Raw genomic sequence first — 14,558 nt, 5'->3', positions numbered from 1 at the left:
CATTTAGTTATAGATTCTAGTGCTGGTAATCTTTGCCAGTTATTTAAAGTAAAAATAGTTAATTTTCCCAGGGTATTTTTACACACTGATTACTGCAAGGCAATTAAAAATTATTTTGATGCTTAGTGCCTAAAGTATATTTAAGTTTAATAATGGTAATAAAAGTTAAAAATATAGACATGTTTTATGGTAATTGTGAATGTATAGAGAAATTTTATTTGGCATATTAGCCCCAATTGATATTGTCACTAATTGATATTTATCCTTCTTTAAAAATCAATCTCACTGCTACATTTTGAGTTTTGTCTTTGTCAATGATTTTATTAAATATTTCATCGGATATAAAATGTGGGGCCTAATGAGGCAATGATAACTTTAAAAGCTAATCTTTGATCAAACAGCATTTAGTCAGGTGGATATGACTTCTGGTGACTGGACCTGACTGTGTGCTGGTGACTGCATCTGACTGTTGCTGGTGACTGGACCTGTGTGCTGGTGACTGGACCTGTGTGCTGGTGACTTGACCTGACTGTGCTGGTGACTGGACCTGACTGTGTGCTGGTGACTGCACTTGACTGTGTGCTGGTGACTGGACCTGACTGTGTGCTGGTGACTGCACTTGACTGTGTGCTGGTGACTGGACCTGACTGTGTGCTGGTGACTGGACCTGACTGTGTGCTGGTGACTGGACCTGACTGTGTGCTGGTGACTGGACCTGACTGTGTGCTGGTGACTGGACCTGACTGTGTGCTGGTGACTGGACCTGACTGTGTGCTGGTGACTGGACCTGACTGTGTGCTGGTGACTGGACCTGACTGTGTGCTGATGACTGGACCTGACTGTGTGCTGGTGACTGGACCTGTGTGCTGGTGACTGGACCTGTGTGCTGGTGACTGGACCTGACTGTGTGCTGGTGACTGGACCTGACTGTGCTGGTGACTGGACCTGTGTGCTGGTGACTGGACCTGACTGTGTGCTGGTGACTGGACCTGACTGTGCTGATGACTGGACCTGACTGTGCTGGTGACTGGACCTGACTGTGTGCTGGTGACTGGACCTGTGTGCTGGTGACTGGACCTGACTGTGCTGGTGACTGGACCTGACTGTGTGCTGGTGACTGGACCTGACTGTGTGCTGGTGACTGGACCTGTGTGCTGGTGACTGGACCTGACTGTGCTGGTGACGGCACCTGATAACAGCTGCTTGCACCTGACTGGGTGCGGGTAACCACCTGACTGTCGACAGCACCTGAACCTAGACTAGACTGCCTGTCTGTCTGTCTCTCTCAGCTCCACCTCTCCTGTTTGCTGCCCAGTCAACTTTCTACATAATCCCAGTCTGTCAAGGATTTGATCCAGGAGCGGCAAGTCAAGCCACCTCCTTAGACTGTAACCATCTTTGTGTCCACTCTCTAACCAGTGACCTTTCTTCTCTCTATTTCTTATCAGCTAACCAAAGGCACACAGCTATTATTAGTATGATTTCAAAGATATCTTTAAACCAATCCCACATCCACAACTTATCACTTTAGAGTTTGACTGTTGTTGTCAGTATTGTGGTTCAACCTTACCAGCTGTGGATATGGCTAATGGATTAGAACCATGTTTTGTCTTCACACATTCCTGATCACTGGAGTCATGCACTACTAGGTCATGCACCACTTATTCCAAGGTCAATGTTGGTGCTCACTCAAGCATATTTTTCCATGGGTTGCCCCCTGCCCCCTCCTCCCAATCTAAAACAAGAAACAATGGTTTGCTTGTAACTACAAAAGTGCTTCCATTTTCTGCATTATTTTTTTCTCTTCTTTTAAATTATTTCCCTTTACACATGCACCTTAAATTCTGTATATCGTGTGACTATTTGGGTTAACATCGTGTGTCATGTGACCATATGGCTATTTATAATGTCTAACCACAGAATGCGTGTTTTGATGAAATGTCTTTAAATAGTGTATACTCATTAAACATCTCCACAACATACGCGTGTATTCATGTTTTGTTTTGTGAGTTTGTATTGAGTGCTGGTATTTTGGCTGATGTGTATTTGGTTGTATAGTTGTATGGTGAGCTCTTTGTTCATATTGTGTGTGGGTGTGTTGGTTCGTTTGGTTGTGTGGGTGTGCTGGTGTTTTGTAGTAGTATTGTTCTTACAGAGGGTTGGGGGCAGAGGCGTAGCGAGGGGGGGGGGGACATATGTCCCCGGGCGCCGACCTTAGGGGGCGCCAAAATGGGTTGGAAAATAAATTGAAAGTTCGAGGGGGTGCACATCGAAAGTTCAAGGGGGGGGGTGTGCAAATCGAAAGTTTTTCCCCGGGCGCCGGGAAGGTTCGCTAAGCCTCTGGTTGGGGGTGACATCATTTAAATTTTATGGAGTGTCAGGTCTGAAACTGAATAGCGCCCTCTTACTTTACCCTGAGTGGGACGGCGTGGTCTGATGGTAGATCATACGACTGATAACCCGAAAGTCTCGATGTCAAATCCACGGGTTCGTGTCCGTAGAACGTCCCTGAATCCCCTCAGCTCTCTCAGAGCTTGCGTCAGGGAATGTTAAGTCGACTGGACGTCGTGAAGACCATACTTTCTCTTTCTATGCCATGGTCACAGAAACAGGTGAACTCTACTTTACCTGCCCTACAGACCGTTTTACCCACCCTGCCCATACTTAAACCCTAAACTTGACCTAAGCAGTAGTACCGACCTCTAGCCTGTACGTGGTCATCCATCACCGATCTCACGCTTGTGTAGGAGACGATTGTGACCTTCACCCACTCCCATTGTCACATGTCACAAAAAGCCAGACCATCCCCATAAAATGTCACACTTCGGTCTACCACCCCTCTCAACACTGAAGTTTTTAATTTTTCTTTTAAACCACGATTTTTAAAATAATACTGGCTTAGTTAGCATTGATAGACTTGTTATAATTGTTGTACCGAAGAAAGATAATTCCTTGAAAAAAAAAACCCGTTAAATAAATGTCGTAGCACTTTCTAACACCCCCCCCCTTCTCTCTCTCCCATCCAACCCTCATGCAAACCTATGAATGCGATGCTATGCAGAGTTTCTTGGATTGGGGGGGGGGGAGAGAAATAGAATTTATAAATAAAATATATACCTCAACCAGAGGCGTAGCGGGGTGGGCGTGCGGACCATTTAAGGGGGGTTTCACTAAGAAAAAAAGCACATACACATTTACGCGTATGCGGCATCTATTTACATTATAGGCCCATGTAGGCCGACACAAACACACACACATACACACACACAGACATATATATATATATATATATATATATATATATATATATATATATATATATACACACACATATATATATATATATATATATATATATATATATATATATATATATATATATATATATATATATATATATATATATATATATATATATATACACACACACATATATATATATATATATATATATATATATATATATATATATATATATATATATATATATATATATATATATATACTTTGTTTCTTGTTGGGGGAGGGTGACACCAAGAAGTTTCAAGTGCCCTCCACCTTCAGAGATATGTAATCAAAATTTGGGAGCTTGACTTATGTAATCAAAATTTGGGAGCTTGACTTATGTAATCAAAATTTTAGCCTACATACATTTTTTTTTAAATTGTGAACTTTGGTCAGCTGCTAATTGACACATTGACCTAGATAGATTACATCTGCTCATGATTTGTTTATGGTTGTCACGTGATGATTGTTTTGTTATTAAATCGACAGACACAATGTGTAAGTGTTCTGTATTGATCAGACAAAAACCAAACAATTGGTGGGAGCGCTGGAAATTCCAAAACTAGAACTTAACATTAGTGTACAAGAGTCGCCAAGAGTACAGTAGTAACGAGGCTTCGCGGAAACCCATGTAAAACGAAGGAAATACGCGTTGAATATACCATTGCTTTTCTTAATGTAAAAAAAATAATTTAAAAATTTGCATCGAAGTAAAAAAACGATGTAGTGATTTGAGATTAAACATTATATTATATTGCAAGGGTATACATCGAGTAGAAATGTGAGCAGAATTTCTTCCAGGCATCTCTTCGGGGGGGGGGGGGTGTCACAGCCCCCCCCCCCCGAAGAAAGTCTACCCCCCCCCCCCCCCCCCCCCCCGCGAACGAGATTGAATTTATATAGTAAACATACACTTTCTCTAGTGTCCGCCCCCCCCCCCTTCCGAAAAATGTTAAAATGTTGACCGCCCTCCGGAGAAAAAAGTCTGAAAGAAACACTGTCAACCAATGGTAAAATCCTTAGCATTGACCCTCAAGAACGTCTTTACAAAATCTAAATGAAACAAGGGAGGTTATTCCGTAGATATAGGAACACAGAGTTTTATAATTCAGTATTTCTGTATTGGTTATGGAATAGATAACAAGAGTATATAAACTTTAAAAGTTTGAGGTAGTCCATAAATTACATTACACATTTTACCTGTAAGGGATGGATGCGAATTTTCGTGACAGTTTAGTATATTTTCAAAATAACCTAATAACTTACAATCAAAGCTTCTACTTGAAGATAGTTGTGACAGTCCTCAGTATTGTTTCTTGGCACATTATTAAAACATTCAGTATTTCATTTATGGAAGATTACACTATGTAGAAGTAAACCATCTTAATGAATGAAAGTAGGCTACAAGTGAGAAAGAAATATTACTATTGTAAATCTGTATCAGTCCTCAGAAGCCGATGATGAAAATTGAAATAAATTAATGATTTTACGACACTTTAACAACATCTATGATTAGTGATTGAAATAAAGTATTTTCTGATGCTAATAAATTATGTTTTTAAAATAGCTAATGTTTTCTATTATATCTAGAGCCAAAAAAAAACAATACTAAAATCTTTAAAATATTAAAAATGTTAAACAAACCGCACAGCAAACTAAATTTTCTTAATTAATTTTAAAATAAGCAATGATAAAATCTTTTATGTTAATACTACTGAATTTCTCTGTATTTCTAATACATTTTTTGAACATATTAATAGTTTTTTTCCCCTAGTTACATTTGTATTATGAAATGGGAAATAACTAGCTCATTTTAATCTGTAATGAAAAATAAAGTATTTCTATTCTTCAAAAAAAAAAAAAAATTCATTTATGGAAGACAGATTGTTAATATTTTCTATTAATTCCTCACGCTGTTTATATTGTGCAAAAATTCTCAACAAAACTGTAAAAACACCTAAGACTATTATGGTAAAAAAAAAACATGTTTGTATTTCTTTATTTCTGGTTATCGTCATTTGAATTGTTGATCGTTTTTTAGTAATGTTCACCATTTTGTTCATGTAATGATAATTTTTGTTAATGTTTGAACTATGTTAAATACACACTATGTTAAGCACACACACATTTGTATATGTTGATGTAATGATTTCTATTTGAAAATAAAGATATTAAAAAAAAATTATGGAAGAGTCTTTCGAAGCAATGAGACGCTTAAACATTCAAGTTCCAAATCAGACATAACGATCTTCAAAACCAGATGAAGTTGAATTGACCTTAGCATATGAAGGGATAGCGTGGTCAAAACTATGACCAGCCGCCTTTACTTTACCAAACGCGAGTCAGGTACCCATCATAGCTGGGTGGACTCATAGACGTCAAGCAGCCCCGAGATCCGAACCCGAGACTTTCGAATAGCACTCGACCACGCCGTCTCATTAGTTAGGATTAATTAAGGGGATAATAATCGGGTGATTTGAGTGAGTACAGATCTTGCTGTAGCTCAGCATTCCTTTAGCCCGTGTTTTCCCAGGTTTTCGGTAAGAGTGATGGAGCAGGTCCAGCAAACGGGTACCCAGCATTAGTTGGGTAGGGACTGAGATAACATTGTGCTCATCACTGTTATGTGTAGATTTGGACAACCTCAACTGAAAGTGAAAGGTCAAAATGTGATAATAAAAAAAAAAAAAAAAAAACCGACTAAGCGTTTTACTATGAGATTACAATCACATTAAACTTTTGATTGTCTTGATTACAGCTGGTATTTTGTTAGTCTTAACGTGACAACCCAGTGATACTTTGTTCGTCTAGATTTCACAACAAATTGAAATTTTTGTTGTTCTAATTTTGACAACAAATTGATACTTTGGTTTCGTTGTTTTGTAAAATAAATAAAAAAGCAAAATAAATAAATAAATAAACCCCACCTATTTATTTATATATTTTAATAATATATTCTTAAAAAAAGTCGCATCTCTCTCTGATCAAATTTCCCCTATTAAAAAACGTGATTCAACATTTACAAAAACTGAAAGCTCTAAGACTTAAGTAACGTTACAGTAACACGCCAGGGCTAAGACTGATAAGACCGTCTACGATAAAACATGGGACAAGTCTGGTTGTTGTTTTTTTTTTAAATGTACGATTTAAAAAATTACTTATTGAACAACATACTAAACAAAAAGACGTTTTTATTATAAAAAATGAAAAGTGCAGACAAGAAACATTTCAAACTGGATTTAACTGGATATATTAAAACAACCAACCATAGCCATCGTTTTAACAAATCAACCACTCTTATCTTTTTTTAGAAGAGAGAAAAGATTTTTAAAAATCGTCATGTGTAAAATGCTAATGTGCGTGTTTTAGTTCTGTCAGTGCATGCGGCACACGCTAATTGCCCAACCAGTCAGGAGTTCTAGTACCAAACTGTGCAGTAGATAAGGAGCTGAGTTGTAAGTACATCAAGTAGATTCAAGTAGAATAAGTAGACCACGGAGGGTAGATTTTTGTATACACGTATGTTAAGTAATGATTAAAAATGAAAAAAAATTGTAATAGGAGTTTGTGTTATTATAACTATAGCGTTTAAATCTGCTTACACACAAACCTACAAAAATACATATAGATACACATACAAAATTAGAAAAGCAACTGACAAAGGCAGGACAATCTTGCGGACTGCCAAGAAAACTACCAGAGACTTGCAAAAGTGGAAAGAGATTTCTATGGCGGCCGCATGTGCCTGGGGCACATAATGGAAAAGATGATGATGACACAATAATAAAAAAGTGCTCCCATAAATTTTGCGCGCACAGTAAAAATGTTAATTTGTAAAATTGTGATGCTAGCAGGGAAAGAGAGGTAAACTAAAAGAGTTTTAAAACTATTTTATTTTGTTTTTCAGTTGTGTCCCATCCATCAGACCCGGCAGAATGATCGCCCTTGTCGTACTCATGTCTGTCTCTGCATGTTTTGCAGCGCCATCTTCAGGTGAGAGAGTTCCAGAGATTTAAGGAAAAAAATCAATCAAGTTCTCTAAAATTCTGGATTCCAAGTATTCTTGCATAAAACAAAACGCACAATTTATTATTTCATTTTCAGAAATATTTTTTTTCCTCGGATTTGACATCAATTGCAAATTAAAGCAAAAATCCGCGAAAATTGAAAAGAATTTCGTTGATTATGTTTTTGTAAGTTGCCTGATTTGTTTAACACTACCTGTCCCATTTTGTTCTTAAAGGAAAAAAAAAAAATTCGTGTTGAGCGCGCTGAACAATTAGGTAAAAAAAATGCCCACAAAATTGTGCAGTAAAAAAAAAAAAAACATTTAAATAGCCTAAAATTAGGGTAAAAACTCGAAAATTGTTTAATAAAAGTAAAAAAAAAAACAAAAAAAAAAACGGTTCAAAGCTCTCTATCATCTAGGGAAAACTAGGAATATAATCCTGAACAAATCAGAAATAAATTAGGCTTGACCCAAACAGGTGGGGAAAGGCATCATTGGGGCACAGATGTCAAGGAATGGGGAAATGACCAAGCATTTTAATTTAAATTTTGGCGAAACAAATATAGAATAATTTGTAAACTATTAGGATCATACCAAGACGAGTATGAAGATTAAAAAAAAAAAAGACGAAACCAAAATGTTCCCACCCAGTGGCGTAGCGAGGTCGGGTGTCACCCGGTGCGGCACTTAATGGTGTCACCCCCCAAAAGCGTAGCGACCCTTCCCGGGGACAAACTTTCAATTTTCGTTTTGCACCCCCCCCTCTCAAACTTTCGATTTGCGCCCCCCTCAAACTTTCTATTTGCACCCCCCCCCCTCAAACTTGCGATTTGCACCTCTTAAAAGACTATTTAACACTCGAATTAATCACTTAATTAAGTGTGATTATCATTTTTCTCTATATATTTTGCTATTTTTTGCCTTGGTGTCACCCCCCTAAATGATGTCGCCCGGTGCGGTCGGTACCCCCCCCCCCCCACCCCTAGCTACGCCACTGTTCTCACCCTTAGCCAAGTTCTGCACTTGGAAACCTTAGCCTTGAAGCACAATTGAAGTCTGGAACACCTTCATAGAGACTCGTTTACTTTTCTTGTTTATAATAAAATAAAAAATTCCGTATGTACTGATATCATCCTACTTTTTAAAACTACCAATTTATATAAAAACCACCCGTTTCCAGCTTTTACAACAACTACAGTGTAACTACACCCCTCCAGTACAGATTTTTTTCCATTTTCTCGGGAAGGAGGGGGGGGGGAATAGAGAAACATGGAAAACACTCGTTAAAGAGTATATATTGTATATATAAATTATAATATTTTTCTTTTACTACCGCCCTCACCCCTGAAAGAGATGCCTCTCCCCCACCCCCACTCGGTTCTGTGATAACCTTAAAATCGGATTCCCCCCCCCCCCCCCCACCCCCCACTATTAATTTTGTGTTATTTTCTCGGTAAAGTTCCTTGTTGGTTTATAATTTCACGGTAAAGTTCGTTGTTGGTTTATAATTTCACGGCAAAGTTTGTTGTTGGTTTATAATTTCATGGTAAAGTTCGTTGTTGGTTTATAATTTCACGGTAAAGTTTGTTGGTTTATAATTTCACGTTAAAATTTGTTGTTGGTTTATAATTTCACGGTAAAGTTTTTTAAAAGTTTGTTTATAATTTCACACTGAAGTTTTTGTTGGTTTATATTTTCACGTTAAAATTTGTTGTTGGTTTATAATTTCACGTTAAAATTTCTTGTTGGTTTATATATTTTGCCAGTGCGCAGCAGAAAACAGGATTCCTCCGTTGATCCGGCGTTGTATGGGGAACCTCTGACACACGAGCAAATCATGCAGCTGATCAAAGATCACAGTGAGTCAGAGTTAGAGTTTAGGTTAGAGTTAGAGCTACATACATGTACACTTATCATTGCCATAACTTAATAGGTTTGAGTTACATACATGTACACATAATCATTACCATAACTTAATAGGTTAGGCTTACATACAGGTCCACGTAATAACGGTAATACCCTTATATTATTAAGCAGTGGCGTAGCGAGGTCGGGTTACCTGGTGCGGCACTTAATGGTGTAATATATGGTATATATATATATATATATATATATATATATATATATATATATATATATATATATATATATATATATATATATATATATATATATATATATATACATCTACTAGGCTTGAGTTTTCAAAAAACTTCTGAATTTAAACGATTAATTTATTGGTGGTTGACCTAAGCTTAACAAGTCTGTGTAATTGAAATCCTAATTAACATAAAATTGAGTATTTGCAAAGTTATTACTCACAATATTTTTAGAACTGCAAAGGCTTCCTTAAAAGTAGAAATCATATATTATATTAAATTTACTTTTAAAATTAATGTTTACAATTTCAGTACATTACATTACTTAATTTATAACGCAATATTTATTTAAACGAGTGCTATACTTTGTGACGTTTGTTTTTTCTTTAAAAAAGTAAAAACATTATTTAAAAATTATTACTTAAAACGTTACCTCCCCTTTATACATACCAAGTGACGTAGTCTGTTTACATTTTCACCATTAATTGTTTATAATAAGAAAATACGATATCTGGACAAATCTAACGATCCTAAGGGGTTTATCCGACGGGAATATTGGTTTTTTTTACCCTCCAGGGTCGGTCTACGACCTCACAAAATATCAAGGGGGGGGGGGGGGGTCAAAAAAGCTCATATAAGGCGCCGGTCAGTCGAGGTCAGTTTTGACCCTCTCTTCGTGGACTTTGCGGCCAACCGGTACCGGCCCCCGTGTTCTATTGCCTGCCAAATTTGAATTTATATAAGTAGGTATATACGCTTGTGTATGTATTCACATTTTTTTAATGTATTTAATTTTTTACCTCCCCTCTCCCCCATACATGGATTAACATAGAAGTTATTACCAAAAAGTTTACTTCAGGCATATTTTGCAACGTTGAGTTAATGTAACCCCCCCCCCCCCCCCCCCACGTCAATTGCTTTAAACTGTGCTCAGATATAATACTAACGATTTTTATCTATATAAATACAGCTTGATGTGGCATGTTTTCTCTATCATTAGCAGGTTTAAGTCATGGTGTCAACCCCCCCCCCCCCGCCCTTCCACCCTTATCGGGATTTATCAAATTTGCTCTTAAAAGACTATTTAGCACTCTAATTAGCAACTTTTTAAAGTGGAATTACCACTTTAAAAAGTTTATATATATATATATATATATATATATATATATATATATATATATATATATATATATATATATATATATATATATATTGCCTTGGTGTCACCCCCGTAAATGGTGTCACCCGGTGCGGTCCGCCCCCCCCCGCCCCCCCCCCCCCCCCCCTCGCTACGCCCCTGTTATTAAGTCAGGGTTAGAGATTTTTTTTAGGCTTACATACAGGTCCACGTAATAACGGTCATAACCTTATATAATTAAGTCAAGGTTAGAGTTTAAGTTATGGTTGCATTTCGCCCGTTGACCCCTATTTCTGCCTGCTTTTCTTTATAGATTTGTTTCCCTAGCTTTTGTCACACAAGAACAATCAGTTAGATTTTAGAGTTATCTCTCCTATGTGGGTTGCTGTTCTTATCTATGGAGCCACACCTGCAGGGGTCACCTCACTGACCCCCATCCCCTTTGACCCATAAAGCTGTCACACGTGACCTCAACTTTCTCGTAACCTTTGCTGTCCCCAGCTAGCACCAAGAGACAAGGTCTTAATCCAGATCTTTACGGCCAGCCTTTGACCACCGAACAGATCATGCAGCTCATTAAAGATCACAGTAAGATCTTTATATAACTCTCGCAACTATAGATTTTAATCTGTCTACCTAAATAGGCTATTCATTCGATGTTATTAACTTTAGACTATAAATTATCAAAACAAACTGAGCAGTGTTTCTTCCAGACTTTTTTTTCCGGGGGGGGGGGGGGCGACACACTGGTTAAAGTATAAAATTTTCTATATAAATTCCATATCGCCCGGGGGGGGGGGGGGGGGCGGTAGACTTTCTTCGAGGGGCTATGCCCCCCCCCCCCCCCCCCCCCGAAGAGTTGCTTGCCTGGAAGAAACTCTGTAACTGATTAAAAATACGACAAACTTAAATAACTTAAAAGCCTTTCAAATGCCAGTATTTTTGTTCAACGCCTCAATTAGACAACTAATATAGACAAATCCAGATTTTAAAATTGTTCCACTTCAATAATTAATCACGAGCTATTTTTTTTTTTTACAGCCGGCGCCAAAAGACAAACTCTGTCATTATTTGGTGACCCTTTGACCCACAATCAAATCATGGACCTCATCAGCAGTCACGGTAAGCGTAGACATTTTTAAAGTAGGTCACACGTGCCTTGTGATTGATTTTAAAATGGCGGGAAATTTAAAATTGTGTTTGTTTAAATTAGCAATAATAATGTTTAACGTATTAGTTTACTTAAATAATAAATTGGAAGTGGCGCTGTATAATTATTTTCTTCCAGAGGCGTAGCGAACCTTCCCGGCGCCCGGGAAACGTTCGAACGTTCAATTTGGCGCCCCCCCCCCATATATTTTTTATGTTTATAATTCAAATCTGCAGCTAAATTGAGCTTTTAATTTTTTTTCCAACCAATTTTGGCGCCCCTATGGTCAGCGCCAGGGGACATATGTACCCCCCCCCCTTTCGCTACGCCTCTGTTTTCTTCTTCACTACTGTTTAAATAGGTATAAATCAGTACTTGGCGATTTTGTTTTGTTCTCTGGTAAAATTAGCCCCCCCCTCACCCCTAGCCAATCGCACACTTCTGCGTTACGCCACTGACAACGACCTCAATCTATCACAACACTGGCCAATCAAAACTAAAGCATTGATTGCTATCGTTCTCATCGTTTTTAAATGTCAATAAATTTACCAAGGGATTTTCTCATGTAACGTAATTAACGATATGACACGCACCTTCCATGCATAATTAATTAGCTTGCATTAATGAGTAGCAGATCATTTCCGCTTTTCGATTATGTGCTGGAGATCTCTGGAGCCTCGATTAGTTGGTGGGAATATTAATCCACTAACTAATCTTAATCCACTGACTAATCCTAATCCATTGACAGATCTTAGTCCCAGTGGCGTAGCGTGGGAGGGAGGGTTGGACCGCACCGGGTGACACCATTTAGGGGGGTGACACCAAGGCAAAAATAGCAAAATATAGAGAAAAAAATGATAATTCCACTTAAGTGATTAATTCGAGCGTTAAAAAGTCTTTTAAGAGCAAATTTGACAAATCCCGACAAGGGTGGAAGGGAGGGGGGGGGGGGTGCAAATCGAAAGTTTGAGGCTTCTGGGAGGTGACACCATTAAGTGCCGCACCGGGTGACACCCGACCTCTCTACGCCACTGCTTAATCCACTGTCTAATCGTAATCCACTACCTAATATTAACCAACTGTCTTATGTTAATCAACTGTTTAATGTTACTCCACTGTCAAATCTTAATCGAATGTCTAATCTAAATTCACTGTCTAATCCAACTCCATTTTCTAATTTTAATCCACTAATCTCTAATTTTACACCATTTTATGATTGTAATCCTTTCTCCATTTTTGCTCCATTTTACATTCCCTATTTTTACAATGAGTTTTTCTAATACATGATATGAAGGGTGTACATTATATGAAGGGTGTACATGATATGAAGGGTGTCCATGATATGAAGTGTGTACATGATATGAAGGGTGTACATGATATAAAGGGTGTACATGATATGAAGGGTGTACATGATATGAAGGGTGTACATGATATGAGGGGTTTACATGATATGAAGGGTTTACATGATATGAAGGGTGTACATGATATGAAGGGTGTACATGATATGAAGGCTGTACATGATATGAAGGGTGTACATGATATGAAGGGTGTACGTGATGTAAAGGGTGTACATGATATGAAGGGTGTACATGATATGAAGGGTGTACATGATATGAAGGGTGTACATAATATGAAGGGTGTACATGATATGAAGGGTGTACATGATATGAGGGGTTTACATGATATGAAGGGTTTACATGATATGAAGGGTGTACATGATATGAAGGGTGTACATGATATGAAGGCTGTACATGATATGAAGGGTGTACATGATATGAAGGGTGTACGTGATGTAAAGGGTGTACATGATATGAAGGGTGTACATGATATGAAGGGTGTACATGATATGAAGGGTTTACATAATATGAAGGGTTTACATGATATGAAGGGTGTACATGATATGAAGGGTGTACATGATATGAAGGGTGTACATGATATGAAGGGTGTACATGATATGAAGGGTGTACATGATATGAAAGGTGTACATGATATGAAGGGTGTACGTGATATGAAGGGTGTACGTGATATGAAGGGTGTACATGATATGAAGGGTGTACATGATATGAAGGGTTTACATAATATGAAGGGTTTACATGATATGAAGGGTGTACATGATATGAAGGGTGTACATGATATGAAGGGTGTACATGATATGAAGGGTGTACATGATATGAAGGGTGTACATGATATGAAGGGTGTACATGATATGAAGGGTGTACATGATATGAAGGGTGTACGTGATATAAAGGGTGTACATGATATGAAGGGTGTACATGATATGAAGGGTGTACATGATATGAAGGGTTTACATGATGTGAAGGGTTTACATGATATGAAGGAGGTATATGATATGAAGGGTGTACATGATATGAAGGGTGTACATGATATGAAGGGTGTACATGATATGAAGGGTGTACATGATATGAAGGGTGTACGTGATATGAAGGGTGTACATGATATGAAGGGTTTACATGATATGAAGGGTGTACATGATATGAAGGGTGTACATGATATGAAGGGTGTACATGATATGAAGGGTGTACATGATATGAAGGGTGTACATGATATGAAGGGTGTACATGATATGAAGGGTGTACATGATATGAAGGGTGTACATGATATGAAGGGTGTACATGATATGAAGGGTGTACATGATATGAAGGGTGTACATGATATGAAGGGTGTACATGATATGAAGGGTGTACATGATATGAAGGGTGTACATGATATGAAGGGTGTCTGCTGAAATACAAAGATAAAACAAAGAAAAACATATCCTTTCACTCTGATCATCTAGCCCAGTCCATTTAAAAAAAATTAATATTTATTTTTTATTTTATTTTATTAATCAAATTAAAGCCTATCAGTCAAAGAAAA

At 37.7% G+C, this 14,558-nt stretch overlaps 2 protein-coding genes across 3 annotated transcripts in view; one reads left to right on the top strand and one right to left on the bottom strand.

Moving 5' to 3' along the window:
- Positions 1-404: 404 nt before the first annotated feature.
- Positions 405-6,560, bottom strand: LOC131941583 (mucin-5AC-like). The gene is made up of 3 exons (XM_059300899.1): positions 6,552-6,560; positions 5,774-5,933; positions 405-1,213 (listed from the first exon to the last, which is right to left on the bottom strand). The coding sequence occupies exons 1-3, from the start codon at positions 6,558-6,560 to the stop codon at positions 405-407; spliced, it is 978 nt and encodes a 325-aa protein (XP_059156882.1).
- Positions 6,561-6,610: 50 nt separating this feature from the next.
- The window catches only part of LOC131941593 (uncharacterized), an 11,403-nt gene continuing 3,455 nt past the window's right edge, over positions 6,611-14,558 (top strand). The window contains exons 1-5 of one of the 2 annotated variants that reach the window (XM_059300909.1): positions 6,611-6,740; positions 7,193-7,278; positions 9,061-9,153; positions 11,033-11,119; positions 11,573-11,653. In XM_059300909.1, the coding sequence (XP_059156892.1) occupies positions 7,221-7,278; positions 9,061-9,153; positions 11,033-11,119; positions 11,573-11,653 (319 nt within the window). In that variant the 5' untranslated portion in view covers positions 6,611-6,740; positions 7,193-7,220. Of the gene's footprint in view, positions 6,741-6,760; positions 6,805-7,192; positions 7,279-9,060; positions 9,154-11,032; positions 11,120-11,572; positions 11,654-14,558 lie in introns of those variants that run through there. The other variant, XM_059300910.1, reaches the window with a different exon arrangement.

This window comes from Physella acuta, unplaced genomic scaffold, assembly GCF_028476545.2.
Source record: "Physella acuta isolate Inbredline_101_S28 unplaced genomic scaffold, ASM2847654v3 ptg000366l, whole genome shotgun sequence".
Classification (NCBI taxonomy): domain Eukaryota; kingdom Metazoa; phylum Mollusca; class Gastropoda; family Physidae; genus Physella; species Physella acuta.
The sequence above is the reverse complement of the archived record's forward strand: the minus strand, read 5'-3'. Positions and strand labels throughout refer to the sequence as shown.